This window comes from Pteropus alecto, unplaced genomic scaffold, assembly GCF_000325575.1.
Source record: "Pteropus alecto unplaced genomic scaffold, ASM32557v1 scaffold157, whole genome shotgun sequence".
NCBI classification, from domain to species: Eukaryota; Metazoa; Chordata; class Mammalia; order Chiroptera; family Pteropodidae; genus Pteropus; species Pteropus alecto.
In genome coordinates, this window is record NW_006440626.1 from 3,023,185 (window position 1) to 3,050,098 (window position 26,914).

At 50.4% G+C, this 26,914-nt stretch overlaps 3 protein-coding genes, 1 non-coding gene and 1 pseudogene across 7 annotated transcripts in view; 2 read left to right on the top strand and 3 right to left on the bottom strand.

The window, feature by feature from the left end:
• The window catches only part of SREBF2 (sterol regulatory element binding transcription factor 2), a 54,231-nt gene extending 53,369 nt beyond the window's left edge, over nucleotides 1–862 (bottom strand). The window contains exon 1 of the mRNA XM_006917369.3: nucleotides 613–862. Coding sequence (XP_006917431.1) covers nucleotides 613–700 — 88 coding nt within the window. The 5' untranslated portion in view covers nucleotides 701–862. The remainder of the gene's footprint in view (nucleotides 1–612) is intronic.
• Nucleotides 863–2,500: 1,638 nt separating this feature from the next.
• Nucleotides 2,501–2,573, top strand: TRNAI-UAU. The gene has a single exon. It is a non-coding gene; the product is annotated as a tRNA-Ile (tRNA).
• A 9-nt stretch (nucleotides 2,574–2,582) lies between these two features.
• LOC112484242 lies at nucleotides 2,583–2,698 on the top strand (annotated as a pseudogene).
• Nucleotides 2,699–4,818: 2,120 nt separating this feature from the next.
• Nucleotides 4,819–19,302, bottom strand: CCDC134 (coiled-coil domain containing 134). 4 transcript variants are annotated; one of them, XM_006917370.3, is made up of 7 exons: nucleotides 19,161–19,300; nucleotides 17,462–17,580; nucleotides 16,470–16,591; nucleotides 16,181–16,265; nucleotides 14,228–14,409; nucleotides 13,862–13,933; nucleotides 4,819–6,200 (listed from the first exon to the last, which is right to left on the bottom strand). In XM_006917370.3, exons 2-7 carry the CDS (start codon nucleotides 17,562–17,564, stop codon nucleotides 6,075–6,077), a joined length of 690 nt encoding a protein of 229 aa, XP_006917432.1. In that variant the 5' UTR covers nucleotides 17,565–17,580; nucleotides 19,161–19,300; the 3' UTR covers nucleotides 4,819–6,074. The 4 variants fall into 4 exon arrangements, with proteins under 4 accessions (XP_006917432.1, XP_015449082.1, XP_015449084.1 ...); XM_015593596.2 differs by having other exon boundaries at nucleotides 5,592–6,200; nucleotides 19,157–19,283; XM_015593597.2 differs by having other exon boundaries at nucleotides 6,128–6,264; nucleotides 19,161–19,302.
• Nucleotides 19,303–19,719: 417 nt separating this feature from the next.
• The window catches only part of MEI1 (meiotic double-stranded break formation protein 1), a 60,961-nt gene continuing 53,766 nt past the window's right edge, over nucleotides 19,720–26,914 (bottom strand). The window contains exons 27-31 of the mRNA XM_006917371.2: nucleotides 23,299–23,380; nucleotides 22,729–22,835; nucleotides 21,605–21,736; nucleotides 21,307–21,416; nucleotides 19,720–20,500 (exon numbers count right to left, since the gene is read on the bottom strand). Coding sequence (XP_006917433.1) covers nucleotides 20,455–20,500; nucleotides 21,307–21,416; nucleotides 21,605–21,736; nucleotides 22,729–22,835; nucleotides 23,299–23,380 — 477 coding nt within the window. The 3' untranslated portion in view covers nucleotides 19,720–20,454. The remainder of the gene's footprint in view (nucleotides 20,501–21,306; nucleotides 21,417–21,604; nucleotides 21,737–22,728; nucleotides 22,836–23,298; nucleotides 23,381–26,914) is intronic.

Here is a 26,914-nt window from a genome sequence, read left to right on the forward strand (position 1 = left end):
CAGGAACGCCCATGTCTCCATTCCGGAGATAGACGTCCACACTCCGCCGCCACCGGTCGCTTCATCAGCAACTTGCTTCTGCAACCGCTCGCTGCTTAAAGTTTCGAGAGCGACGGGAGACCCAGCCGTGGGTCAAATCCAAAAGACCAGGGCTGGGGTCGCTGAGCCTGGGGGCCCGGTCCCGGGAATGCCAAAGCCACCCCCGCAGCCGGGTGAGGAGTGACAGGTGCGACGCGGAGCCACGGGCGACGGGAGAGCGGGACCCGGGGCGGCGCATGTGGGCGCGCGAGGGAGCCGGCGGCCACGCGCTCTCCTCAGGTCGCTCCCTACCGACCCCCGCGACGCCCCCAGCTCTGCGCTACCGGCCTCACGACCCTCGCTCCGGTTAAAGACATATGGCGCCGGGAGCAGATCCCATGGCCTTCCCGAGCGGAGCAGCCAGGCTGGGGTTCAAATCCGCAGCGCCCGGAAAGGCTGGGGATCGCTGGGGCGACCGCGCGTGCGGCGCGAGCCGGAGCTCGGGGCGGGGGGGGCACGTGCACCCGCGCGCGCCGCCGTAACCCCTTCCTCCCCGCGCGCCCCCGCACTCCCACCCACTCACCCGCCACTCACCGTCGATGTCCCCCAGGGTCAGCTCGTCGCCAAGCTCCGTGAGCGTCTCCATGGTCTCCAGACCGCCCAGCTCGCCGCTCTCGTCCATCGCTCGGCTCCGCGAAGAGGCCTCCCTGTGGTCCCGCTCAGGGAGATGCGGGGTCAGTGCCGCCGCCACCACCCATGACACCCCCGCCCGGTACCGCCTCACCGGCCGGTGCCACCCTCCGCCATGTTTGCAGCGCGCGGGAGGGGCGGGGCGGGATTCCCCCACCCCGACCCGCGCCTTCTGCGGCCCCGCCCCCAGGCCGCGCGCACCCCTGTTTGTTGTCAATGAGACCAGGGCCGTCATAGCCAATCGGCGCGCGAAGCGGCGCGTGGGGTGATGGCGCGTCATCGATCAGCAGCTCAGATTTGCATAGTGAGGTCCCTCCTCTCGCGGTCTCGTAGCGAATGCGAAGAGGAGCCTTCTGGTTTTAAGCCCAACCTCCTTCTCCTCGTTTAAAGGGGCCGCTCGCTATTCTGCTGGGTCTGCTCCGCAAGCTACGCCATCCACTCGCCAAGGTCTAAAGGGTTAACACGCTCCCGGCCCGCGGGTCGCCCCCTGGAGCAAGCTGTGAGCACATTACGTCACCTTCCCAGCGTGCTCCCCCCACCCCACCCCGGCCCTGCCTGCCTGGGAGAGCGGGTAGAATCAAATCTGGCCCCGGAACGGTGGGGCCCGGAGGAGTATCAACACTGTTAAAGTCGCGTCCCTCCCAAGCCCCTTACAGAGGCTGAAACGGAGGCTCGACGTGACCGCGAGCCGTCCAAATGCAGAGCGCAGTGATCACCTTTGCTACTTTGCTCCTACGGCGACCGCGTGCTTCTTCCTAAGGATCTCTTGGCACGTCCCTCAGAAACCGCCAGCAGATCTGTAAAACAATGCCAGGGGCCGGGCGACCACTGGCCTCCTGAGGCGGGACCCAGGCACGAGCATTTTGACAAAGTTCTGCAGGGATTCTGACACGGAGCCCACTCAGATTCCCACTCCTTCAAGCACCACACTGCCGCATCTTGCAGCTCGTCACGATGTAAACAACTGTGCAAACTTCCAGGAATTTATTCTAAGGAATAAAAAGAATGAGTGCTCAAAGAAGTGTGTTCAAAGCTGTTCATCCCAACGTCCTCTAACTGGGAAGCCTTGTAACGAAGGCATTGATGAATAAATTATAACCATACGATAGAATACCATGGCATCATTAAACATTACCTACATAAATATGTATCTGCCGACAAAGGCTTTGGCAATATATTGTTAAAAGGGAAATGTTTCCTGTGAAGGTCAGGACTTAGGAGCTCACGGGCTGTATGGACGCAGACATACCCACCCGCTTATGCACTGAGTGACCTCAGGCTGTTAGGTAACCGTTCTAAGCCTTAGTTTTGTCATCTCTAAATAGGAATAGTGCTCCCTCACAGTTGAAGATTCAGTGAGATCTGCACATTCATTTGATATTTATTGAACACCTCTGTGGCAGGCAAACAGTCCCTGCCCTCTGAGAGCTTCCAGTCTAGTGAAAAGACAGACAATTAAACATAAAAACCTAAGGAAACCTAAAATTGAGGTGAGAACTGTCTAGTGTAGCCAGGACATGGACAAGGGCCAGCCAGCATTTGGTGTATAACCTGACATATAGTAAGTCCCCATATAAGGTAGCTATTGTAATCGAAAAAAAATGGAGATCTATGTGATCATGAGAAGGGCAAAAAGGATGGAGGGCCCACCAGCAAAGTGTCAGTCATGGTTATAAGAACGGTGATTTAGGGTGAATTTTACCTTCTTCTTGGTATTTCAGTATTGAGTTTCGTGCTCTACCTAAAGTTAGCCAGGCAGCTCCAGTATTGTTTAAAACTTTTTATAGGACATGGTTCCATAGTGTAGCGGTTAGCATGTCTGCTTTATATGCAGAAGGTCCTGGGTTCACACCCCAGTGGAGCCATAGTCTGTGGTCTAGGGCCACACCACCCTGAACAAGGCTGATGTCTGATCTTGGAAGCTAAGCAGGGTTGGGCCTGGTTAGTACTTGGATGGGAGACCACCTAGGAAGACTAGGTGCTGTAGGCAAAAATAATAATTTAAAAAAAAAACCTTTTATAATGAACTTATATAACAAATAGTCTTATTTTGGGGAAGAAAGACAAGAATGTTCTTCTCATTGTCTACTTTCAGGAAAGCAAACCCTGATGCCCTGCTCTGGACCGAGCACTGAGCTGGACAGTGCCATCAACTGCACCTCTCAGTGGCTCTCATGGGGCTCCCCACACTGGGTGTGTGTGTGCATGTGTGACTGTCTGCTGGCCTACCATGACTCTTTCTGATCCAGTGCCCTCCCATCCCACAGCCTCAGTAACTCCCTGAAGAGTGCTGCCTGAGCACCGGGGCAGGAAGGTGGGCACTCCCACGGCTCCCAGCAGGACCTGCCAGGCCCTGGTTCCTAGCAAAGTGGTCTGAGGGGGCAAAGTGAAGGGTCAGTAGGAACTGTGAAAGAAAGGTGGTGGCACTGGAACCAGCCTCAGCAAAACACTGACATTCTCCCTCTGGTCCTGAATCTCACCTAACTGAACATGACTTCCAGCTGACACCTTGACTTGGCTGGGAGAACTGAGGCTGGTCCCAAAGAGAAAACAGCGTCAGACAAGTCACTACTCAGGATCTGAAAAGGGAGGGTCCAGACTAGATGATCGGACACCCACCAGGGCCTGGGCACCTAACTACAGGTCATAGAAGGGAGTGCTGCATGTTTTTTCATTTACTACTTTTGATGCCTCCTCTTTTGGGCCTTTTTTCACAGTACTTCCCCTCCCCAAGTCTTTCAGGAGTCAATTCAGATATCAATTCCTCCAGGATTTGTAAGCAAGAGCATGTACACCATGGTTTGACACAGAGGTGAGGCTTCTGGGTAGAAATAACAAGTTTGGTTTTGGATAAGCTGAAATGACTGAGGGTTATCCAATGGCAAGAGAGTTTAAGTGCCGTCTGCTTTGTGGTCTGAGGATGCAACTGTCAAGAAAAAAAGAGCAGGAGAGACAAGACCAAAAAAAACACTTCATTTAAGGGGCAGGTGAGGAAAGAGGGATCAGGAAGAGACAGCGCAGATGCAGACCAAGGGCAGAGACCCAGGACAACACGGTGACCCAAAAGCTTGGGCAGATCTTCTCAGGAGGAAACTATCAATAGCATCTCTCTGCAGGCAGTGACTGGGGACCTGGAGGAAGATGTGGAGGTGAGATAAGGAGGGAGAAGGGCTGGGGACCAGGAAGGTTTTGCCCCCAGGGGACATCTAGCAATGTCTGGAGACATTTTGGTTGTCATAACTAGGAGGATTGCTACAAGCATCTAGCAGGTAGAGGCCAAGAATGCTGCTAAATATTCTACAACACAGGACAGTCCTCCTCACATACATAACGAAGAATTATCTGGCCCCAAATGTAAGAAACCCTGCTTTAGAGCATAATGGGGAGCTCCCAGACTGTAGGGGAGCTCCCAGACTATAGGGGTGCCTCAGATTGGGCCTGGAAATTCGACAGACAGGAATATCCAAAACCATGCTGAAAACACTGCTGAAAACATCACCGTTTCCAGTGCTGCGCACCCCTAGAGCGGGTCTGGCCACTAGGAACTCCCCCCAACCCTGCCTGCTGTCCCCGGTATCTGTGGCCACTGCCTATACCAGCACCATTCACAGGCTGGTGCATCTGGTTGGTGGCATTTCCGTCACTTTACTGAATCCTAGGGGCAAGAAAGCTGAACAAACAGTACTCTGAGGCCTTTACAGCGCGCAGCAGGGGAGCTGGGCAGACTGCCTGCAGTAACACTCAAGGTGGAGAACAAGTGACCACAACAGTCAACAATGCACCACAGGGAAGGAGAGAGGGGGAGAGCAGGTTGGCGCTGTTTGTTTTTCTGAAGGTGTCAGATGGGAAAACTTGGGACCATTTGAAAGAGGAGAGGAAGTTATCAACCAAGACGGAGAGGCTGAAGGTATGGAAGGAAGAGCCTAGGAGGACAGAAGTGTCAGACAGGAAAGAGGTGAAAACAGGTAAGACTGGTCCCTTTCTTGGCTGTGCATACAGTGGGTGCTCAGCAAATCTATGGGACAAAGACACTATCAGAGGAGGGTCCGGTCCTGTCCCTGAGAAGCCAGGCCCCAACCTCCGAGAAGAAGTTCAGGGCTGGGCAAGCAGTTCGGACATTATCAAATTTATTTTCCCAGTAAAGCCACAAACAGAGAAGGGGTGGGCCAGGGTTGCTCAGCAAGTCTGATGGGCTGAGACAAGTCTGGTCTCCCTTGGGCTCTGTCATGGTGGGGGTGGGGGGGTGGGGCGGAGCTGTTCCTGGGATGATTATATCTCTCCTCTTTTAAGAGGCAGACAGACTCTGGCTTGGCAAAGTCACAGACAGAGCTAGAATTCCCACCAAAGCCTCTCCCTCCTCTGCCCAGGAAGATCATGACTAAAGGGCAGCTGCCCACTCAGGACTTCTGCTTGCATACCTCCTGAGCTGGGGAGCTCACTCTCTGACCAATCCAGCTTGGAGCAGCCTGGCCATTACAAAGCACAGCCTTCTGCAGAGATGCAGCCTGTCCCCCTGCAGCCCCCACCCACACAAGTCGAGGGCCTCCCAGCACTGCCAGAGAGGACAAGTTGACTATTTCTGTGGCTGTTCAATGACTGTACCCAGATAGCTGAGGACAGAGATCATGTTGCTCCAAGGTCATCTGGGATTAAATACCCTCCCAGGACACTTCTGGTCCCTTCCTAACACGGATCCTTTGTCAAGGGCAGTGCTGAGAAAGGATTAGGAGACCTAAGCCAAGCTCCTCTTTCGCTGCCTCGCCAGGGGCTGGAGCTCCCCAGATGAGACGGGAACATCCTCTAAGGTGCTCTCTACATCTCTGAGGGCCCCTGGTCCCCCAACCCAGGCCCCTTGCCACCTACCTCATAAAGGGCCTCACAGCTACCTGAGGCCCAAACTAGGGTTTGCTGACCCAGAGGGTTTGCTGGCTTTTATTGTGTCTCCGTTGGGGGCTAGAACTTGTGCCAGGTGGCTCAGTGACACAGTGGGGTCAGCAGCAGGCGTGGCACCTCCACACATGGCTCAGAGCCTGGTTCTGCTACCTCCCCATGATGGGCAGCAGCCAGCCGGCCAGCAGTCCTAACCCACCAGGAGGGTTCAGCCCTGGACTCCTCCTGCCTCTCTCAGCATCTCCACAGGGTTAGGTCTGCAGCAAAATGTCCTCTGAAGGTCCCCTTGAAGCCCCCTCCAGGAGGAAATCTGGCCTGCCGCCCAGTCCCTTTAGCTGGAGCTAAGAGCCAGCTCCAGGGAGCCAAGCAAACGTGGCCTCCCCCTCACAGGGGCTGGCTCTCGCCACCAGTCAATGCCGCTGCACTTTAGCCACGCTGCCTCCTCCTGGCCGCTTGGACCCTGGGCTGCGACAGGGCTATAACTCGGACTGCGATCGTGAGATCCGCGGGCCTTTCCGGATCTCTTTCCGCTTCTCCTCTTTCTTACGGCGTTTCTCCTCTTCTCTCAGGGCCTTCTGGAAAGGGTCGGTGCTGGAAATGAACTGAGGGCAAGAGCAGAGTGGTCTGATTTAGTCCGCTGGCAGCAGTTTACTCTGAGCCAGGCCGCTGTGGGGACAGAAAGGTTGCTTAGACACAGATCCTGTCCACAGGGAGACTGCAGACATGGAGATAATTAAATGGGCTTGGGGACAACTGCTGAGAGGGTCCTGAAAGATAAGCAGAGGCCTGACAAGCAAACAGGGTGAGGGAAGGAGAACATTCCAGGCAGAGGGACAGGTAGGTGCCAATGTGTGAGCCTGCACAGGCATCATAGAAACAATAAACAGACTTCTCCAAGGGTGAAGGTGCCTGATAACCACATATGGGCTCCAAGCCCTGGGTGCCACTCTTGTGGAGGGAGGGTAGCCAGAGAGAATGAGAGATAGCAGGCATCCTGTCTACGCAAGAGGTGTACAGGAAACAGGCAGGTCAGATTCTGATCTGTAAATTGACAAACCCTGAAAAAGGGGTGGGAAGAAGAGAAGATGACGGTACCCAGGTTCATGGCTTCCATAGTTGGCGGACAGTGGTGTCCGGTAGATGGGACAAAGGGCGAGCAGGGGTCGGAGGAGAGTGAGGACTTCAGTGGGGGTATTCTTCCAGAATGACCCCCAGACCCTGTCCTCTCCCTCTGCTCTCTTCAAACCTATGACTTGTTATGTCTGTATGGTCAGTTACTCCTCAAATTCACACCTCCATAACTAAACGCCTGCCTGGCACCTTCACTAGGATGTCCCGAACATGCTCCCAACTTGGCATGGCTCTATCTCCCCAAAACCCAGTCCCCTTCCAGCGTCCCTGTCCTCATGAACAGTGGTGCCCCGCGCCCCAGTCTAGGCGAGTAGGGAAGCCACTGAAGAGCCCCCACCCTTCACCAGATACCCCTCTGTCTTCATAGAGTCCATCATTAAGGCCTGGCTCATTTTAACTCCTAAGTCTCTCTCAAGCCCACACACTTCTGTCTCTTCTATCACTACCCCCATCTCCACCCCTGCCCCTCTCCCAGTGACTCTGACGGCCTCCCAAGGTCTCACCACACCTACTTTGGTCCCTCTTAAGCCATTCTCACTGCAGCCAGATCTTTTCAAAATGCAAATGTGACCATGTCATACTCCTGCTTAATCCCTTCCATGACTCTCTATGACTCTAAGGGTAAAGTTCCACACAGTTGCATCTGCAGGGCTACCCTGCCCACCTCTGTTCCTCCCTCACACTCCCCGCCTTTTGGTTCTTGGATTCCGTTTTCTCCTACTTCTAGGCCTCTGTACATGCTGTGATCCAGACCCAGAATGCTTTCCACCCCCCGCCTTCTTTGCCACATCAACTCCAGCTCAACTGTCACACCCTCTGGGACCTGCCCTGACTCCTGGCGAGGGTAGGAACTGCCTCCTCCAGTTCCTTCTCAACGCCTCCCTTGTGATCACCTGCTTCGTGTCTGCCATCCCCACTGAATAGGACAGGAGGGTAGTGTCTGACATTGCTCACTTGGCCATGAGCCCCTAGCACAGGGCCTGCCTGGCTTGTCGATGGCATTCAGTATGTATTTTTTAAGTGGATGAATGAATCATGTTAGAATATGAAATACAACAGTACTCAAAATTCAGGTAGCTATGCTATAACATATACCTATTTTATTCGTTCTTAGGGCAGATTTGACAAATGTTTGATCAAGGTAGATATTAAAACAAACTAGGAGCTCCACCTTGTGGAGTAATCTACCTATCACATTAGATTGAGCCATGAAATCTGGAAGATGGGCTGAAAACAAAGAAGAGTGACCCAGAGGGGGTGAATGATATGTTCAAGTCACACAGCAAGTGGGAGGCCCAACTGGGACCAGCCCCCAGGCCTCTGACCTCTCTGCACAGTGCTTCCCCCACCACACTCTGCCTTCTAGCCCTATGAGTTAATTTTGATTCTCTTAGGAGAGATGAGGAGCTGGGAGACCCCTCAGGCCACCCCCATGCCCTCTGGCTGGGGACGGGCAAGTCAAAAGATCCTGGTTCCTCAGCCCCAGCTGGCTCAGCCTCAGCAGGGGAGCCCAAATCTAGCTGGGGCAGAAGAGAAACACTGCCCATCCCTTTCCCGGAGGATCCCTTTCCCACTAGGCCTGGTTAATGCCCACTTTAAGTTCCTGACACTAAACTCAAGTGAGCCCTTAATGCTGCCTGGCAATCCAGACCCCAGCCAGTCCTATGCCTGCACCATCAGTTCCTCCCTAAGGGGGCATTTCCATCAAGATGCAAACATGCCATAATCTCTCCCATCTGACTAAATTCTCCTCAAAACCACACCCTCTTCCAACTCTTCCATCGGTCTGCTCCCCTAGAAAACAAACTCTTCAAAAGGGCTGTGTGTACTTCCTGTGTCCAATTCCTTTCCTCTCATTCTCTCGAAATCCAATCTTTTGTCCGCAGCCCTCCACCAAAACAGCTTCCATTAAGATCCCTAATGGCCTCCGTGTTGCTAAAATCCAGTGACCAGTCCTCAGGCCTCATCTTCCTTGACCTTCCAGCAGCGTTGACAGGCCCATCACTCCTTCCTGTAACTTTCCTCACGTGGCGTCTGGGAAACACCTTTCTTAGGTTTGCTACTCTTGTGCTGACTGCACCTTCTTGGGGTAGCTAGTTCCTCCTCATTCATGACCCCAACCTCTAATTGCAGCCGCATTGAAGGCCTCAGTCCTCACACCATTTCTCTATCTGCCCCAAGGCCCCCCCGCAACCCAGGGTGATGGTGTCCAGGGTGATGGTGATGGTGGCCACGGCTTTTGATATTTTCTTCGTATGCATGACTCACATTTGAACTTGAGTTTTAACTTCTCCCCTGAAATCTAGAGCCCTATAGCCAACTGTGTCCCCGCCATCCTCAATCAGATGCTCACCAGGTCCAGAAACAAAGTCTTGATCCCCAATCCAGCCCTTAACCTGCTCCTACCATGGTCTGCCCATTTTAGAAAATGGCAGCCCCATTCCTCCACATGCTCAGGCCGAAAATCTTCACGTCATCCTTAATGCTTCTCTCAGTCTGTATCTGCTTCCTTAGCAAACTCTATTGGCTGTGCATTCGAAACAGGAGCAGAATCTCACCATTTCTCACCAGCCACACTGTGTCACCCAGTTCAAGCCACCATCCACTCCCAAATGGAAAAGCACAGCAGCCTCACCAGTGTCCGTTTCCACCCTGGTCCTCAGACTATTCTCCACACAGCAGCCAGGCTGACCCTTTAAAGGGGTAAGTCAGAGCCCGTCACCCTGCTCTTGGAGTAAGTGCCAATGCCCCTGAGAAGCCCTGCAAGGGCCTTGGGACCTGGCCCACAACTCTGATCGTGCCTCCTCGCACTCCTCACCCCTCCAAATAAGCTTCCTCAGGGCCTTTGTGCTTGCTGCTCCTTCAGCCTGGAATGTTGTCCCCCCGGATTATATACTGGCTCCCTCATTTCCTTCAGGTCTTCTCAATAAGAATCTGTGTCCAAGTCACGCAAAATAGCGACTGTACCTCCACTGTACCCTGGAACTCCTTAACTACATTCCCCTGCTTTTTTCTCCATAGCCCTCATTGCCACCTACCATAGTATATATTTTTTATTGACTATCTCCTCCAACAAGAATGCCACTCCCAGGAGAGCAGGGCTGGTCTGTTTCTCTAGTGGCCAGGATTCTGTAGGTGCTCACTAAATGCTTAATGAGTAAATATGCTATGCCTCTGAGCCCCTGTTGAAGCTAGTCCTTCTGTCTGGAAGATATTCCCTGAGCTGGTCTACCTGGCAACCCTTACTCATTCCAGAGCCTCCACCACCTATCTGTAGAGGCTGGGTCAGGCTCCCCCTCAGGGCTCCCACGGCTCACCACTTCCACTGGCACAGTGATCATGCTGGATTGGGACCGTGTTTCCCTGCCGCCAGCCCCCTCTAGACAGGGACGGCAGCCAGCACAAAGCCTGACACAAGTTGTCTCTAGCGATGGCTATGTACAAAGTAGGAGAGGACTCCCAGAACACTCGCCAGTGTAAAGGGAGCATCTGAGGGGAGCTGAGCAAGCCCGGGTTCTGCGGGTAGACAGGTCCGTGGTAGACATCGAAAGTGAGGAAAATCTTGGGTCTGCCTCCAGCCAGTGAGGAGAGTGTGTTGCTGCTATAGTATGTCCAAGCAGAGCACATCACGATGCAGCTGAACCAGATCTCCCCTGGCGTCCACTCTCTCTGTGGTGCATGCTCTCACCCTCCCAGTTAAGAGATGTCTGTGACCTGCAGGGTGAGGAGAGCCAGCACCACAGCAATAAAGCCTCCCTGTGGACATGTTCTCCTTGGGAAAGGCAATCTACCATAGCCTTGAGCATCCCTGCTGGGTACACCAAGGACCCAGCCCTCACTGTTCCTTACCCGGGGTACTTATCAGGGTTGTGACTGCAGCAAGCAACGCTGGGGAAAGTGTCATCTTGGTTTTACATGAAGAGGTGGTGGCTTCCCTAGTTGGGAAAACTATATCCCCAACTCTGCTGCCTGAAGTAAAGCCACTGCCTCAACAAGGTACTCTATTCAGAGATGACCCTAAACACTCAGGCCTGGTCCACTGATAGTTCAGATGAATTAGTAGCAAGTGGTGCTATGCAGAAAAGAGCTAACATCGCCAACCTGAATGTCATTCTTTGAAACGCCTACTTCCAAGGTTAGCTCTTGGCTGGAGTCTGGGAACTTGGATTCTGAGAGGGCTCCCACCATCCTAAATGATAAAGTGGCTCCCTGTGCCTGAGCTGTTTGTGCAAACAATGTGCTTTATGCTGAATACCTGCTTTCGTCCTGGGGGTTCTCAAATTTTGTATGTGCTAGGCAGAAGGTGCCTATGTGACCAGCCAGCAGTCTTTAATGAGCTTCCCTGATAGACAACTTTTCACACATATTGTCATCTGTTGCTGGGGTAATTAAGCATGCCCTGTGTGACTTCACTGGGAGGGGACTCTTGGGAGCTTGTGCCCGGTTTCCCTCAGACTTCACACATGCGCCTTTTCCCTTTGCTTTGTGTGCTTTCACTGTAATAAACCATGGCTGTGAACATGACCATAGAGTCTGCGAGTCCTAGTGAATCATCAAACCTGGGGGCAGTTTTAGGACCCCTGACATAGCTGTCTATGGGCAGCAGAAGCCAGTGACAACACTGGAAGACTAGCTGCCATAAAGGCCACTTAGACAACAACCTGAATTCAAAGCCCACATCTTTGACTAGACAATACTCCAAATGATGGGCATGTTATATTTTTACTAACTGTTGTCAGTGTCCTAGCCACTTGGTTTGTCACTTAGAAGACTGCAGACTGGCAGATCAAAGACAGCCATCCCTCTTCGGGGCCATGAACCATGGAAACAAACTGTGGTTGACAACTGGACAGTCTGGGTCTCTCACTTAGATGCCCATAGCAAGGCCCTCTCTCTGATAAGATGGACCTGATTCAAAGTGCTGATCAAGGCTACATGACACAGATGACAGTCATTACCAACCACCGGAATGCACCACTGTACTAGAATTGGCAACACACCGTGGACTGGCACAAAGTCAACTTTCTATTTCTGGTTGGACCACCTGAAGTCCCTGGTCGGAATGGTATGGACTCAAGCTCACTAAAATAATGACCAATTGGTTGAGTACATTCCTTGCCAAATCCCTCTACAGTAGTCCATGTGGGCTACGATGTGAGATATGATATGCCTCTGAAATTTTGTAAGAATGCCCTTGCCCCCATTCACATCTGACCCTTCTGGACATATATCTAGATGAGAGTAGGGGATGATTGAAGAAAAAGTGAAATTATAGGTCCTGGCATATGGCATTCCGATTTTGTAGCAATAATCCTAACATCCAAGGAGAGAACAGCTTAGATCCCAGGAGGGAAGGGAACAATTAATCCTCTTGGTCCTTTAGATCCAGCACTGCCACTTGGCAAAACAATCCTAGGGTCTGCCCAAGCCAAGTGGCAGCTGCAGATGACAATCTGACCAGCTGCTGGGTGTGTCATTCTCAAACATGTGATAGAAAAACTGACATGCACAGTCAGTAATGAACTATTCTGTTGTGCCTGGCCATCAAAGGCAGCTCCTGAAGTGACCCTGTGCAGACGTACAGGCCAGTACAACCTTGTTTCTATGTGACAAATACAATTCCATCTCCTGATGCCTGTGTGGCCTGGGGTTATACAACTCAGAGTTCAGCAGTGTCCCAAGTCAAGTGTAACATGTGGGAGACAATGGGCCATAGAGTATCTCTCCACTGGGGATGAAGGTTGCTCTGGGTCCATCTGTGGCCATCTATGGCCCCCTGTAATTACTAGCAAGAACATCAAAGATCAGTAGGTCAATCTAAACTCCTGTGTGGGTGGTAATGGGTAACAGATTGGCCTTAGACCACAGTCTGGTTGTCTAAAATAAGACCTTCTGGTCCCCTCAGCAATGATCACAGCTGACTGAGTCTGGGACCCTAGAGCACATGGCCAAGATCAATACTGCAAGCTGGGCTCATCCTGCTGCTTAGTCTTGTTGATGGCACCTATAATTAAATGCAGTATGAGACAAATTGAACAAATCTCACCCTAGCCTCTCCCGGTTAGATAAACTGAATAGTATACTCATGTAACAATTTGAGTTAGGCCAAGACATGTAGGGCTGAGAGGTGGACTGTGGGGAAAGCAATCTGCCTTGGACCTGAGCATCCCTGCATGTTCCTGCTGCGTACACCAAGAATGCAGCACCCTACCTGACCATGCTGTACCTGGGCCATTTTTCAGGATTATGTTTGCAGAGAGCAACCTTGAAGGTAGAGGTGATATCTCTCCGCAAAGAGCAGGTTTGTTTCTGTTCACTATAAAAGCAGTAAATTTCCCAAGCTTGGTGTTCCTTGGCAGTGATGCAAACCCACTGTCTGCACGGCATGCCTGGGCCCCTGTGTTACCCTTGGGAGACTCAGGGAACAAGGAGAACCAACGTGATCAGGCCCACAGTCTGGACATAGCTTTCGCTGTAGAAAATTCTGATGTCTCTGACCTGTTGGCAACCATGAAACAGTAGCAGGCTAGCTTGTTAGCTTGCAAGGAGGGTACAAAATCTGAGACCCCTCGTGGACCGTGACACCCACCCTGCACCAAGGGTGAGCCTGTGACTTGATAAGTCCAAGCCTCTAGCCCTTCTGGCCCCCCTGCCACCTCTGATCCCCTCCTCTGCTCCAGTTCATGTGACCCCATCTTTCATCCTTTCCAACAGCTTCCAGCTCTCAGAGCCCACGCTGAGCCCCTAGGATGAGAGCATGTGAAGAAATGTAGGACAGAAGTCCACCTCAGTGATCAGAGGCTCAAGGGCAAAGAAGAGCATGACTTGACCTCCCCTGCCTTCCCTGTCATTCACCTCATGTGGGGTGCCTATTATACACTGGGTAGGTATGTTCACAGCCTCTGACTGCCCCCTACAGATGGGGTCCACCTCCCATGAACAGACAGCCTGAGGCTAAAACAAGGGCAGTGGCTTGCCCAAAGGCACCAGTGAACTAGTGATGGTTCCTGGACCCAGTCCCAGACATGTCTGGCTCCAAGTCCAAATCCTGCATGCACCACCCCAAGCACCTGAGCCCCTGCAGGACCTGGCTTCCCATAACTCAGCAGAGGCACAAATCCCCACAGCTCACCTCTGTGCGGTCTACTTTGAATGGGTTCTGGAAGTCAGAGTCTTTCTCGCTGATCCCCAGCTCCTGCGCCATCTGCAGATGAGGAAACGCTAGTCATCCCCTGCCTTATCCTGCCTCTTGCTCACCCGCGGGCCACTCCCTCTGCATAGGAACCCACGCCCAAGGCTTGCCAGATGTAGGCCAGGTGATGACCCCTAGGGACCCAGGTCAGCACAGAACCCCTTGAGATGACACCTCAAGGTGCTGTGAGGCTCATAACAGGAAACACAACTAAGGGCTTACATTCAGGCCTAGCTGCAGGCAGAGGCAAGGCTCACAGCACACCATGAGACAGAGGGTCCAGACCTCCTCTGCACCAGTCCTTACCAGGCTGAGGATGGGTGAATGGGGCCCCTGGTCAAAGACGCCTGACTGGTTGCAGAAGCTGATGCCCCAGCGGATGAGGAGATTCCAGTTGGAGTTGCGGTCAAAGTAGTGGTGCACGATCCTGGGGAAGCGCAGCACCACATCGCCGAAGAAGGCCGTGTTCTCCACCACTTGGGAGAAAGCTGGAGAGAAGACCCTGAGGAATAGCCAAGGCAGATGCCCTCCTACTGCCCTCCTGGCCAGCCCCAGGCAACCGCCGGAGAACAGAGGCAAGCCCACCAAGCAGAGGAGGGACCAGTGCCTGCTGCCCACAGGCTGCTGCCCCCATGTGCAGTATGTGCTAAGGGCCTTATGTACACCAGATCACTGAATCCTCAAAACCACCTTCAGAGAGAGATGTGGCTGCTGTTCCTATTTTACACAGGAGAAAATGAGGCTCAAGGGGCTAGCGAGGTACAAATATAGGCTACTAGCCCAGGTCCGTCTGACTGCAAAGGCCCTGCTCTTTCTCCTGTACATCATAGCTTAGAAGACTAGTTTACTGTGGGGACCAGAGGGGTGGGTGTCATTTTACACATGGAGGCATATGCACCACAGGAGGCTTTGCTGGCCCTAACCTCCCCGACTTGTCATCCAAATGCCCACAGCAGGACCCTGGCGTCGGCACAACTATCACATCTGTGAGGGGTCAGGTCTGCTAGGACAGCTGGGCCACATATCAGGGTTTGTTTTTTAAAAATCTCTTCTAATTTTATTTTAAATGCTTAAGTTCTTATTTAAAAATAATTTTAGATTTATATAATACACCACAGAATTCCTTCACTTGGTTTCCTCAAATGTTATTATCTTACACAACCACTGTACAACGATGGAAACCAACAGATTAACATTGCTACAATACCATTAACGACTCCATAGACCGTATTCGAATTTAATCGATTTCCCCACTAATATCCTTCCTCTAGTCAACAGGTCACTTTAGGCTGAGTTTAGCGTCCATCATAGTGGCAGGTCCCCCCGACCCAGGCTAACATGAAAAATAAGTATGGATCCAGTCCTCTTTGAGTCCCGCAGGTAAGGCCCAGGCAGTCCTCACCAGCACTGACCCGGCCACACAGAGAGACAAGCGGACTCCTCCAAAGATATGCCAGGTTGGGGCAAGTGGGGCCTGGAGACCTGGGCTTCAGAACAATCTTGAACCTCAAAGAACTCAGGGATGGGTTTGGTTTACAGAGCCAAGGCAAACCACTTATCCTTTTTCATCTGAAAAAATGGAGCTAATAGTACCTTTCTCAGTTACAGCGGAGATTAGAGATGATATTTGTAAAAGTACCCAATATTCAATATTTAAAAGCTACTTTTATCTTTTCATCCTCTCTCAGTGTAATCAAAATTTTATTGCTAGAAGGTAACCAATTAATGGGAAAATTACCACTGGAAATTCTTAGAAGAGGGGATGAAGGGACACAGAATATTCTTTCATCTTATTTAGCCATGCTTGTCCCCTCTTAACTCAAAAAGGACTTCAGGGAGTTGGGGCTTTCAGAATAGTAGTAAAGAGTGCTGGTAACTGCCTGCACTGGCCAGTTATTGTGACAGGGTTGTTTTTTTCACCTGTAAATGGGAACAACCCTTGCCTTCTCTACCAGAAGGGTCAGGGTGGTGGAAAAGGCCAGGACCCCTGGCGTGATAGCAGGCAGAGGCTCCTTCCTGGTTCCCTTGCCCCAAGCACAAAGGAATACATTTGTGTCAAGGGCACAAAGACTGGCTCTGAAGCCCAGAAATTCTTGAACAACCATATACTAAGTGCCCATTCACCAAAGAGGAACACTTGGAAGGTGCCACAAGAGGTACTTCCAGAGGGAAAAAAGTGACAAGAACAGGAAGGAAAAAACAACTAGAGAAAATCAAAGTAGTCGGGAGGAGGATGGGAGGAGAGTGGGAAGACCATACCATCCTTCAGTTTCTCGTCCTGGGGGAAGGGCCCATCTGGGAGCACATCCGCAGCAATGAGCACTGTCCGGGAGTCCTCCAGCACCTGAGAGACCCCCGCCTGGCTGAGTAGTTTTGCAGAGGCCTTCACAGACCAGCCCCAGCCCCACTCACCTAAACCCTACTTCAAACCTTTTGAGCATGCAGCCTTCCCTAACGGAATACCGCCCCCTTAGGTAACTCCTACTCATCCCTCAGTGCCCAGATCAAAGACTAGCCCTGCCATGAGCTGCCCTGTGCCTGCACGTACCTTAAAGAGCCCCTTGAGCATGACATCAAGGATCTTGTACTGCTGGTGGACATCATTCAGCTGGACCAGGTTTTTCAGTGCCAACAGCTGCTCCCGCCGCTTCACCTCAAACATCTTCTTGTCTGAGCAGCGTTAAGGAACGGGCACCAATATTCCTGCCTGGATAATTCAGTGGTCTCAACCCAAAGGTCCCATTCTTGACCAATGAGTATCTGCAAGGGCCACAGATGCCCAAGCCTGAGACCACCCCACCCCCCTAAACCCCCAGGGAAGGAATAAACTGTCTGAGAAGCATACGCATCCTGCAATGTATCATTTGTCCAGTTCGGAGGATTCTGCAACCAAGAGCTTGAACACAACCATTAAGGACCTGGCTCTTGCCCTGCCCTCCCCTCCCCTCCCCATGGCGTTCCCTCCATCTCCCACAACCATTCACTATTTCCAGAACCTCCACTCCTCTGTGCACTCTGCCTGGGATATCCCCCACCCTTCTCTGAGTTTCTATTCTTTCAAGACTCAGTTCAAAAGGCACAGCAGTGTTTCTCCCCTGCCCCTCCCATGTTCCATCAGAGCATTGATCAAAAGTGCAATATGAGGCTTCTGAAGGCCTCAAAGCCAGGGACTGGTCCTGACTCATCTTTGTGTCCCCAAAGCCTGGCCCAGAGTAGGTGGTCCAGGACGCCAGTGCCTGAGTCTCTGCCCAGGGTCTCGCCCACAGGTGTTAGGCATATATGTACAATCTGTAGAGCCCTCATGGCTCTGAGAGAGGTGCTTTGCCTCCTCCATCTAACATAATAGGGAAACTGAGGCTCAAAAAAGAACTGACTTGATCAAGATTTAATTATAGAGTACCTTACATTTTCTCTCTTGTTCCCCTCTGCTGGGCCTGCTCCATCCCTGGAATGCCCCAAGGGATTGTGGGTATAGAGAGAACTCATTTATTAGACTCCTCAGGCACAGTTCATTAACCCCATCTTCAACCCAAAGGATACAGATCTCCAGGCTCGGGTCCAGGGAGGTCCTTAGGGTACCTGTGACTCCCGTTCCAGACAGTAGCAGGATAAACAGGAAGGCCAGGAACTGAAGAAGGTCCATGTCCACAACCCTGGAGCTAGGTAAGTTATCCAGAGAAAGGAAGTAAGACTCAGAGCTTAGTGTTATATAGAGTGAGGTGAATGGCAACTTCCCACAACATGGCATAGCCTCCAAATACCAAGAACCCTGCTTTGGGAAGCCCTGGAGCCCCAGTCCTTAGCCCAGGGTCTGTGAACAGCAGAAACACAATAAAGACTATGGGATGGTAGGAGGGAGGGAGGAGATAAATGTCATCAGTGCAGGGATGCTTAGAGCGCAGGGATTAGCATCTGGAGCTCTGGGCTGGAGCCTTTGCTCTTTCCAACTGTGGGACCACAGGCAAAATGCTCAGCCTCTCTAAGCCTCAGCTTCCTCACTGTAAAACAGGGATAGGGAGGTCACTTCCGTGCTTCAAGGAGGGAGGAATGGGTGAGGCACTGTGCCTGGGGAAGGAGGGGCCTGTCAGTATCATTCTCTCTCAACCCACCCTCCTATCCTGGCCTCCCTAGGAATGTATCTGGTCAAGGAAACCCAAGAAGTCATAGAGTATGTAAAACTTCTGGTCTTCCCTGACTTCTGTCATCAGAAAAGAAGGGATGCAGGGCAGGAAGGGAGGCAGGGCTGTTTTCGGGTAAAAGGGATACTGCTCACTCACTTTGGAACCATAGGCACCACAAGGAACACCTGTTCCTATTTAGGCAACATTCCCCAATTATTGAGTACCTACCATGTTCTAGGCAGTGTTCTAAAGTTGGGAGTACAGTAGTGAATAAGATAAAACTCCCTGCACTCACGGTACTTATTTTCTCAGTAGGGGTAAGAGACAACCAATTAACTTGTAAAACAAGCACAGAAAGATGAGAGGGAGTCAGTGGGGTGCAATCTTAAATACAGTGGTCAGAGAAGTCCGCAAACTCGGATGACCGGGGCCCAACTTTACCAATGTGGAAACCAAGACAGTCACTCAGCTATTCCCAGGCTAAACCAAGAGTCTAAATGGGCATAGGCTATCTCTGAGGGGGCGACTGTTCTACTAGGACACCTGCCGCAAGGGAGAGATGCTCAGTTATTGACAGTGAGATCTCACAGAGGTCATGTAGAGAATCGTCCACACACCACACATATAACTGAAAGCTAGAGAATGAAAAGTAGTCCAAGTTCACCCAGGATCCCCTAATTTCCAATGTCACGCTCCAGACTCAAGAAAACCGGACCCAGGCTAGAGCAGAACTTGGGGCCAGGGAAATATCAGATGGCAAGGTAATGACTGAAGTAGGGAAGAAGTGAGAAAAGAAAGCCGAAAAAGGAGTGCGTGGGGGCGGATCCTGCCTTCCCTGTTACTCCCACTTATCTGGCCTCTCAACCCCGCTCCTGGCCCGTGCGTTCTGACCTCTTCTCAGCTCCGCGTAGGAACCCATTCTGCAAGAGTGGCGTGGTGGTGGTGGGCCCTGAGCTTGCGGACCCTGGCCTTTCGGGTTCCGGGAGGAGAGAATGAGCCTTTCCAACGAGATGAGGCGACCGGGAACCCGAATTTCACTCCCCTGCAGCCTGTTCTAGGCCTGCGCTCGCCCCACTCCCACTGGGAAACCTCCTGCCCGGCGACCCCTCCTCACCTACCAGGATAGGCGATGCGAAAAGGGGCAGGCAGCTAAGCCCTCCGCGTGTGGCTCGGCTCGAGGGTTCGCTGGGAAGCCAGCACAGGCGCCGAACCCCACAGTAACCGCGACCAGCAGCACTAGGACCGCAGCCCCGCCCACTGCGCCGCTCCTGGCCAATAAGCGCTGGCCGCGTCGCCAGCGAGGCTGACTTCACTTCCGGCCCCGGCTCGGCGGGCTTGGGCACAGCTCGTGTGGAGGTACTGTGGAGTTTTATCCCAACCACCATGCGCCGCCGTAGGGGTGCGTGGTGCTCGATAAAGATCCGGTTGGAGGAAGTTAAGTCGGCCACCAACTTTAAGGGTGCGTCAAAACCTGGGCCCTGACACCGGCCGGGAGCCCCGTCCACGAAACTGTTTCCTCAGCTGACAGTTTTGGCAAGATCAGTTTAGCGGGTCGTGACTAGCAGTTTTTTGTTTTTTTTTTAAGGAACCTGCAGTGCGCAGTTAGTGCATCACCTGCTCACCTCTCCGGTCCACCAATTTCTAAACGGAGTTCGTCAGTTCATTAGGACGAAGTTTCTGCTGGGTCAGTATAGCCAGATCCGAGAAGTAAGGTGGGTTAGCCAGTTCTGGACACCGGGGACCTCGGCAAGGCAGGCGGGAAAGGAGCGAGAGGCCTGCTGGGCTGAGCTTGGAAAGGGAGAGGCTAAAAGAACCGCACACGTGGGTATACAAATGCAAGCTCCGAGGAGGGCCTTGAGAGAAAGGGACACGGGATCTGCTTTACCCAGGAAGGTCTAAGCTGGGACATTTTCGCTGAACTGGAGAGCTGGAAGTTCAGCTTCCTTGCCTGGAAGTTATACCTCTCCATTTTCACATGAGGTAAAGCAACGGGTAAAGTGCCTGTCAGCACGGGGATCGCAGCACCACCAAACACATGGCCTTTCTCTGCCCGTCCAGCCCCGAGGATGGCCTGGCTTGCGTTTTCTGCGTACAGCCAAGGCACTCACTAGCACTGTCACTCTTTATGTTACCAGAGGAAATTCGGCCCCCAGCGCCGTCTCTGAGGAGACCATCTATCCTGGCTGAGGAACCAGGAAGAAGGGGCCAAGATAAGTTGAGAGTGAAATGTTTTTGGACAGCTCACACAGGCACGTGAGTGTATCATTTTATTTCCTGATTCCGTTTCAACAGTGGAATAAATGGATTCAGATAAATGGCTGCAGTGTCATCCATTTCCCCAACTATTGTGGCCTGACTTTGTCTTCTTCAGGTCTCAGTTCTCTCCATTTCTGGACCTTTAAGTCCCGAGGGTCAGTCTCTGATGTGGGACAGAGATACAGCCACCCCTCCCAGGCAGCTGGCAGCAAAACATGAGGAAAACAGCAGAGACGTGGGGCCAACCAAAGGAGAACCACGCTCCAGAGCCCCAAAAAGGCAGAAAGGGTCAGACAAGAACAGAAGTGCTCCCAAGAATAGTGGGCTGGATTCTAAAATCCGGACCTGAACTCTGGGGCTTGGTAGTTGCTATGCGACAGGGAATTATTCCATAAAAAGAAGAGGAAAGCTGGGAAGGCAGCCGGTGGGGTAGGGGAGGAAGTATCACCACCACACACACACCAGATGAAAGTGTCTCTAGACTATCACAACAACCCTCCAAGAGGGCCTCTGACCACTGCCCACAGCCCCAAGCTTTCTCAAGGACATACCAGTTACCCAGCACCACCATGTTGTGTTGAGGGAAGCACCTGTGCCAACTGAGCTGGGGAACTTTCTCCAGAATTCTTGGAGAAGGACTAGCTCCTTCCTGAGTTTGGTGATGTGGCTTTGGAGACAGGCAAATCTGGGATCAAATCCTGATGCTACCACTGTGTGATCCTGGGCATGTCATTTAACCTGTCTGGTCTGTTACAACTATGTTAATACTTTTAGCTGCTATGAGGATTAGATAACAGTGCATGTAATGTGGCTGGCCCTTGGGAGGATCTTAAACAGAACAAGTCATTGTCATCGCTATCACTATTAATTATTCTCACTGACTCTTGCTTACTTTAGAGGACTGGGCTAGAGGTAGCGCACCACCCTGTCCTGAAGAATGATGCCACACCATCCCATAGCCTGGGTGACTCTGCCCTGGCCAAAGCTCCCAGATGCAAGAAAGGATACAGCATGTCTTGCAGGGGTGACTGGGCTGAGGAGCCTCTGGGGGAAAGGCCTTCCAAGACCTGTAGGGTCTGGGCTATGCTATGATCAGCTGGGAGGCCCATGCTCTGGACCTGAGGGGAGAAAAAGGCAGAGAAGACAGGTCTCCCAGAGCCCACTCCACACAGGCCCTCTCTACCCTCCACCCCTTGTATCCACCACCTCCATTGGCTGCTGTGGCCAGAACTCCCACCCTCCACACAGAAGATAGTGTGGAGGGTCTAACCTCAGAATGGCTACATGGCATCCCCTTCCTACCCACCTGCAATAAGAAGCCATGCAGAGCCCGGAGTGTGCTGTTCGAGAGGGTAGAGAGGTCAGCCAAAGCTGCGCTTCGCAGAACAAGATCCACCTCTTCATGAGAGAGGATGCTTCTACTCTGGAACCGCACAAACTGGTCCAGGGAGAGAAACCCCCAAACATGCAGTGATTCAGCATCTCCATTCAGACATTTCCTGTGCCCCTGCTGTGCTCTGCACTGGGCTGAGGACACAGATCTGTAACCAACAGCACCCTGCCTTCAAAGAGCTCAGAGCTGGTGGACTGGAGCAGGGCTCTGTCATGGGAAAGTGGGATAAATGAGGCAGACTGCAAGACCCTGAGTTAGTTGGTCCTGCTGCACCCTTCGGTACATTCCTCGCCTGCCCCTTGGCCTTGTACCACACACTCATTGTCAAAATGGACCATGTGTGGTTACCCAAACACACTGCCATGTGCTTGTAGCCTGTTCTCACTTCACTACCTGGATTACATTTCCTCCCCTTTGCCTATTAACCATTCAAGCCTCAGCTAAAATGTTACTTTCACTGATGAATGTTCTTTCATTGTAGTAAAGACAGGTACTGAGTGCTCACTACATTCTTATTCACCTCTCCCTCCCAGCTCTGGCAAAAGTACTTACTCTCTTCTCTGTGCTCCCCCACCAAGCACTGATTTATTCATTGATTCACTTCACTATCACAGACTCCCTGCTTTGTTGTTTATTCAGTGGGCACTTACTGCATGCCAGGCACTTAGCATATCTTCTACTCTATCATTTATACCATCACATCTTAACTATAGTGTCCTTGTCTCTCTCCTTTTCTAGACTGAAAGATCCTTAAAGGCAGGGCATTTCGCTCATCAGCGTCTTTGGTACCTAGCAGGCAGGCTAGGCTCTGGTCAATGTTTCATGAATGAGTGAATGAAAGTGTCTGGCTCTTTTGGGGTGAGGAGATGTGGGCATTTAGAGGAGTTCTCTGAGCAGACCTCTTGTAGGGTGAAGGCTTGCCCAGCCCCTCTAACTTCAAGGATTAGGGTTACCTAAAGTAAGGTGTGCCTGGCCTCCACAGGACCACCCAGCTCATGACATTCTTCAGACCACAAGACCATCCTTTTCATACTTACCAGGGTCATGAGCCTCAAGATCTCTGGTCTGAGGAAGGAGCTGCCTCCGGCATCCAGGAAGGTAAACAGCAAAAACCGATTCCAGGGCTGGGAAGCCACGTGGAGTGCTAAAGGAAACACCAGTCACCCTGGATTGTTACTGCTGCTTTTCCAAAGGCTTTGGAACATTACTAAGGAGGACTTTCTCCTATTGGCTCAAAATGGGCCGCTCAGCTAGAGGCAGGGCATTGGACGAGCTGACCCCAGGAAGTTTCTTTCTTCCCTGGGATTCTGTCCACCTATGCTGCCTGACTCAGGAAGACCACACATCCCATATTGTAGGAAGCAGGCAACAGGAAGTGCTCTGCCACTTAAGAGTTTTGTGACGGTGATTGGGTAAGTTGCTTGACCTCTCTGAACCTCAATGTCCTCATCTGTATACTGGGCAAAACTGCCCTTGCAGAGTTAAAAGAATTTTTAAAAAATGAATGCAAATTTCTGATCAGAGGATGGCAGTCTGGGTCAGGTGGCAGGAGCTGGCACCATCTCATTTCCCCCATGGGAACATTAGAGAATAGGGAGGGATTCTACCGATGTCTGGGCTCCTGGCATGCAGATAGTCAAGCAAGGCCTCCAGGCAGCCAACACAGGCATGGGACAATAGAGGATCCTTCTGCAAGAAAACAACAAAAACAAAAACCATAGGTTTTGCTATCAATGGATTTTGATGCCAAATAAGAAAAAAAATTTGGTTTTCAGAATGATTTGGATTTCATAATTTCAGATTGGGACTGCGGCCCTGTAGATAATGAAGAAATGTTTGTTGGTTTCATCTCTCATGTACACATACAGCACAGTGCTTATACTGATGATTTACCTACATTTAAGACACTGTTTTGTTTCAGGAAAGGAGATGGGCCCTGGGTCCCACTAAGAGATTCACAGATTACAGACTCTGTAAGAGCCTCATAGTTTATCTAAGACAGTGGGTTTCGACCTTTTTTTTACAAAAAGCAGCTGAACCTTTCATCAAACAAAATTTTATGCTCTAATAAGCATATGAAAAGATCTCATTATCATTAGTCATTAGGGAAATGCAAATTAAAACCACCAAGAGCTATCACTGCTCACTCACCAATAGCTACAATTAAAAAGACACAGCCCTTCTACCATAAGAGGATACAGCAAGAACTCAGTGATCTGGAAGAGGGCCCTCGCCTGACCCTGCTTGGCACTCTGGTCTTGGACTTCCAGCCTCTCTAACTGTGAGAAATAAATTAACTATTATTTATAAGCTCTGCCCACCCACACACAGGAAAAAAAACCCTGACAATATCAAGTGTTGACCAGAATGTGGAGCAACTGGAACTCTCATATACGTCTCTTGGGAAGTAAAATGGTGCAGGCATTTCGGAAAATAGTTTGATGATTTCTTATAAATATACACTTAACATATGTGGTAGACAGAATTTTAAGATGGTTCCATGACCTCTACTCCCAGATGTTACTCTTGTGATTATGTCACATCATAAAGCCAAGGGAAATTGTTTGGGTGGGCCTGATCTAATCACACCATTCCTTTGAAAGCAGTTTTCTTTGGCTGGTGGCAGAAGAACTAGAGATTGGAAGAGTGAGAAGGATTCAACATGCACTGCTGGTTTGAAGATGGAGGAGCCATGTGAGAAAGAATGTGGGCAACCTTAAAGAGCTGAAAGAGGCCCCTGAGGAAAAAGGTGATTCTTTCCCATATACCCCAATAAGTACCTAGCCTAGCAAACACCTCAATTTCAGCCTTGTGAGGGCCCTAAGCGAAGAACCTGGTCGAGCTTACCCAGACTTCTGACATAGAGAACTGTGAGATAATAAATGTGTGTTGTGTTAAGCCATTAAGTTTGTGGTAGCTTGTTACACAGCAATAGAAAAATAACATCATTTGACCTAGCAATCCCACTCCTAAGTATTTACCCAAGAGAAATAAAAACATATCCACACAAAGACCTGTACTAGTATTAAGGGCAACTTAATTCATAATAGCCAAAAATCTGGAAGTCCCAAATACTTATCAATAGGTCAATGAATAAACAAATTGTGGCATAGCCATATAATAGACTACTACTCACCAATAAGAAGAAATAAACACAACAATATAAATCTCCAAAGCATTAAGCTAAGAAGCTAAATATACAATACCACATTTTTTATTATTTCATTTATATGAAATTCTAGAAATGGTAAAACTATAGTGACAGAAAGCATATCAGTGTTTGCCAAGGGTCAAGGATAGGGAGAGGGGATTAACTTCAAAGAGGCACAAGAAAACTTTTTGGGTTGATAAAAATATTCCATATCATGAGAATCAGAACTCATCTAATTCTACACTTAAAATCGGTGAATTTTATTGCATGTAAGAAATCTCAATAAAACTGATGTTTTGACAAAAGATGTTTATAATATAAAAAGTGATTGTTTTTAAATGTAAAAACAAACTAACAAAAAAATCCTATGCTCTCGTGCTATTCTTTAGAAGGCAGCAGCCTGGTGGTTAAGGGTATGGGGCAGACTTGGGTTTGAATCCTTACTTAGTCACTTACCATCTGTGTGACCCTGGCCAAGGTAACTTAACCTTGTTGAGTGGGAATAAAAAGATTACCTGAGTTGCTGAGAGGGTTAGATGAGCAATGGATATAGTGTTTAACCAGTGCTTGGCACAGAGTAAACGCTCAATAAATGGTAAATATCTTAGGAAATGCATAACGAAGAAACATACTCCTCTCTTTAACAAGCCCTGAGTCTCCTTCATAGAACCCCTAAGGCCTCCAAGGCATACAGCTTGAAGTCATTGAGCTAACCCAGTCACCTCATTTTATGGCTGAGAAAATGAGGCCCAGAGAGAAAATATTTGACCTGAGGACACCCGGGACAACTGGGTAGTAAGTTGCAAGTCTAGAACCAAACCTAAGCATTGTTTTTTGTTTGTTTAATACATATATACATATATATAAAAGGAGCCACTTTAAAATGGAGTCAGAGCTGCCACCCCAGAGGAACTGCCTTACAAGTCTTATGCCTCAAACTTTTGGAATGTTAAAATATGGCAAAATAACCTTTGGACTGGGTCCAAAGCAACACTGTGTCCCTAAGAACTGTCTGCAAAAATAACAGGACAGCAGATATTATGACTAGTGGACTGATGGCTACCTGACTGAAAACTAAAAACGTTGTTTAGAATTAGCATAACTATGTTAGCTTATTGTACCAATAGAAATGCCTTCCCTTCCCTCTATTGATGTGACTGTTCTCCTTCCCTTTCTCATAAATACCCCTCTCCTTTGTCTCCAATCAGGACACTATTTGGGTTTCTGCTTGAATCAGTGCTTCTCGAATAGCTATTCTTTTTTGATCTCAAATAAATGTTTGTTGCTTCTCGCTTTGAAAGGCCTTTTATTTAGGTTAACAGCTTTGTACCCTTTCTCCTCCCACCTAAAATTAACTCTTAACCAGTGGACACTTTTGGCCTCTTGCTAGGTATGCAAGATCAAACGGCATGAGCCAGCACACCTCAGCTTTACCACCTGGTGAGGAACTGTGGCCCTAGTGCCACTCTCTGACCCTGTATCTTATTATCCCACACAACCAGCAAAGACCCCCTAGATGGTGGGTGAAGAGCTGGGGCCACTCGGAATCAAGAAAACCAGGGACTACCATTCAGGTAACAATGGCTCCTGTTCACAAGATGTACTTCTTGGGACACTGAAAGAACATGGCTTTTGAAGCCAAAAGATTTAGGTTTGAATTCTAACCTCAAAGTGTGTGACCTTAGGCAAGTTACTTAACATCTCCGGGACTCTGTTTCCTTGTCTATGAAACTGAGATGACAATTTCTACTTTACAGAGTTGTGATGAATACATAACATGTCACTCGGTAAATGTCATCTCCCTGTCCTCCCCACCGCCTACTTTCCTAGACCCTGACATTGACATCTGCTCTTGTAGGAATGATTTTTGCACTCAAAGCCTCAAGACTTACAAAACCAATTAGCCCCTGATTGCCAATCTGGTAACACATTCTACTCCCACTGCCATCAGAAAGCCCAAGCTGAGCACAAAGGGTATCTGTCTCTTTCCTGCTCAGGCCTACTCTACTCCTCCTCCGAGACTCCCCAGGGATGGAGCCGCTGGACTGGAAGCAGAGGAGTAAGTGGAAAGA

What these genes read in the sequence shown, in the direction of transcription:
- CCDC134 (XM_006917370.3), bottom strand. Translation starts at nt 17,564, where the DNA reads ATGGACCTTCTTCAGTTCCTGGCCTTCCTGTTTATCCTGCTACTGTCT. An exon ending in ATTCACCCATCCTCAGCCTG is followed by an intron (nt 13,934 to 14,227) that starts GTAAGGACTGGT and finishes CCTCATCTGCAG; the next exon opens with ATGGCGCAGGAGCTGGGGAT. An exon ending in TCAAAGTAGACCGCACAGAG is followed by an intron (nt 6,201 to 13,861) that starts GTGAGCTGTGGG and finishes TCTTGCCCTCAG; the next exon opens with TTCATTTCCAGCACCGACCC.